Consider the following 3,129-nt stretch of genomic DNA (forward strand, 5'->3'; position numbering starts at 1 on the left):
TGTGTCCCAGAACGGTTGGTATGGGTATTAACACTTATTGATAAGAAGAGAACAACGTTTCGACCTTCCTAGGTCATTTTCTTAATCTAAAATCGACCTAGGAAGGTCGAAACATTGTTCTCTCCTTATCATTAAGTGTTAATACCCATACCAGCCTTCCTGATATACATTTTTATTTCAAGTGAGTTTCTCGTCATCAAGAAATTTACACTAAATTCCTGGGTGAACAAAAATGTAGATGGCCTACTGTGTAGCTCTTTGCGCTAAAACTAGTAATTTTAGTGAACGTTATTTCGATAAAGCATTCATATTCATCATCCAATGAGTTGTCTTAAATAACGAAAGTTATCATTATAGAATAAACTGATACCTTGAAATTATTAAAATATTATGTTTATTTAACATTACAATAGCTGTAGTGGTTCAATAAGAAAATAAAGTTGCATCAGTTTCTTACGTTTTATTTCATAGAAATCACAATTACACACACACAAGCACAAACAAATATTTGTTTATATTTTATTTTTAACAATTTGAGACACGCACTCTGTTGAGCATTTTGTGTATTATCATATCGAATATTATTTGGCGTCATTTCCGTTCGCCATATTGTAAATTTGAGAGATTTGACGAAGGTTATGAACGCAAATTAGTTTTATTAAAAATGACAAAGAAAAGTGTGATATACTTTTGGGACCCGGACGTTGGAAATTTTCATTATGGGCCAGGACATCCAATGAAACCTCATCGGTTGTCGGTAACTCATAGTCTGGTATTACATTATGGTTTATATAAGAAAGTGCAAGTTTACAGACCTTACCGTGCTAGTGCTCATGACATGTGTCGTTTTCACTCTGATGAATATATAGATTTTCTTCAAAGAGTTACTCCTCAGAATATTCAGAGTTTTACAAAAAGTTTAAGCCATTTTAATGTAGGAGATGACTGTCCAGTGTTTGACGGTCTCTACGACTTCTGTTCCATGTATACAGGAGCATCTTTAGAAGGTGCGGTAAAACTTAATAATATGTGTTGTGATATTGCCGTCAACTGGTCGGGGGGGTTACATCATGCTAAAAAATTCGAAGCATCAGGTTTTTGTTACGTGAATGATATCGTGATAGCAATTTTGGAATTGCTGAAATATCATCCACGGGTCTTGTACGTGGACATAGATATTCACCATGGTGACGGAGTTCAGGAAGCATTTTATTTGACAGATAGAGTTATGACAGTTTCTTTTCATAAATATGGAAATTACTTTTTTCCTGGAACAGGTGATATGTACGAAATAGGAGCTGAAAGTGGACGTTACTATTCAGTTAACGTTCCTCTTAAGGAAGGAATTGATGATCAAAGTTATTTTCAAGTTTTTAAACCTGTGATTCAACATGTGGTTGAGTTTTATCAACCAACTTGTATCGTTTTACAGTGTGGTTCTGATTCATTAGCAGGGGACAGACTTGGGTGCTTTAATCTTAGCATCAAAGGACATGGAGAATGTGTTAAGTTTGTCAAAGAATTAGGTTTGCCTTTATTTGTTCTTGGAGGTGGAGGTTACACGGTGCGAAATGTTGCTCGTTGTTGGACTTATGAAACTTCTCTTTTAGTTGAAGAAACAATTAGCAACGAGATCCCATATAACGAATATTTTGAATACTTTGCACCCGACTTCTTATTACATCCTGAAGTTGTAACGAGGCAGGAAAATGCAAATAGTAGACAGTATCTTGAAGCAATTATAAAAGCCACCACAGAAAACTTGAAATGTCTCATTCATGCTCCAAGTGTACAGATGCAGGATGTCCCTCCAGATGTACTGAGTTTTGATAACCCTAATGAAGATGATAATTTAGATTCTCACAGTCAGAGTGAAGCTGACACCAAAGTTGAACCAGCTAATGAATTTTTTGATGGGGAGAAAGACCAAGATAAGGACAATGAAGTGGTTGAAGTTTAGGTTTCAAGATAAAAATTCCTTGTTTGAAATTAGACTCGAAATTATATCGAAAACTGGCCTACAATGTTTGTTCATAATTAGATGACCTAATAAGATCACTCATTCATCATGTACATTAAATTAAAAATACAAGTTTGATTGATTTTAAAGTAAGTGAACATTGTATATGTGTTGGTGATGTTCCGATTTATATGTTTTACATCAAAGGAATTTTTTAGATGTTTCTTAATAAACTAAACCACTTATTTTTCAAGAGCAAACAAAATATAATTCACTGTTTTGTTGTTTTGCTTCATGTTGAAATAAAATTGAAGTGTCAGTTCCTATTTTTTTTTTAAATGTTTGGAGACCATGGGAGAAAAATGTGTTACTAGTAAATTGCAATGATGAGTTAACAATTGATGTGAACAAATTGTGAGATTTTGTGATAAATGGATTTTAATTAAAAAATAATAATAAGGTAATGGGAATTACCAAATGGGGATGAAGGAGGACAATATCAGGGTTAAATTTATGAAGTTGAAACTAACATGTGGATTTGGTTAAATAAAAATTATAAAGTCAAAAAGGGCTTGTGGGAAACAAGTTAATTGATAATTTTAAATATAGCAGTACTTGTGTAAGGAAAAGCAGGTTGCCAAAATAAAGATTTTTTGTTGTTGTTCTGGAGACAATAAGATGGTTGAACTCTGTCTTAATTCTCTGGTGGAAAAATTATAATGTTTCTGATAAAAGAAGCTTTGAAAAGCTATTACTATACAGTAATGAAAACAGAGGTAACGTGGATTCACTTAAGGAAAGGCGCCTTACCCATCTGCTAACTTTATTTTTAGGGTGTCACAAGTTTTACCTGAATGATGGAAAAGGTGTGGACTTGATGTATATGGATTATGAAAAGATCAGTTGATTGGATTTTTAGGAAGAAAAGAGTAGTTTCAACAGATTCAGTTTAAACAGGACAGCGATGTATGTCATGTTTGGGCTGTTTTTGTTTTCTTTTTACTTATTTACATTAATGATATTGACAGATATATAATTATTAAAGTTCACCTGGGACATGAAAGTCTTGCATATTTCTAGCTGTATGATATTACAGAATGATTTGAGTTGATTGGACAGATTATCAACAAATTAACTTTAATTATAATTTGACAAATTATCTTAAATTG

The 3,129-nt window shown here is 32.9% G+C and overlaps 1 protein-coding gene across 1 annotated transcript; it reads left to right on the plus strand.

The window, feature by feature from the left end:
* The first annotated feature begins 585 nt into the window (after positions 1-585).
* HDAC3 (histone deacetylase 3) lies at positions 586-2,637 on the plus strand. Its single transcript, XM_076508240.1, has one exon. The coding sequence runs from the start codon at positions 665-667 to the stop codon at positions 1,958-1,960; it is 1,296 nt and encodes a 431-aa protein (XP_076364355.1). The 5' UTR covers positions 586-664; the 3' UTR covers positions 1,961-2,637.
* The last annotated feature ends 492 nt before the right edge of the window (positions 2,638-3,129 follow it).

Source organism: Tachypleus tridentatus, chromosome 6 (genome assembly GCF_004210375.1).
Source record: "Tachypleus tridentatus isolate NWPU-2018 chromosome 6, ASM421037v1, whole genome shotgun sequence".
In the NCBI taxonomy this organism is placed as follows: Eukaryota; Metazoa; Arthropoda; class Merostomata; order Xiphosura; family Limulidae; genus Tachypleus; species Tachypleus tridentatus.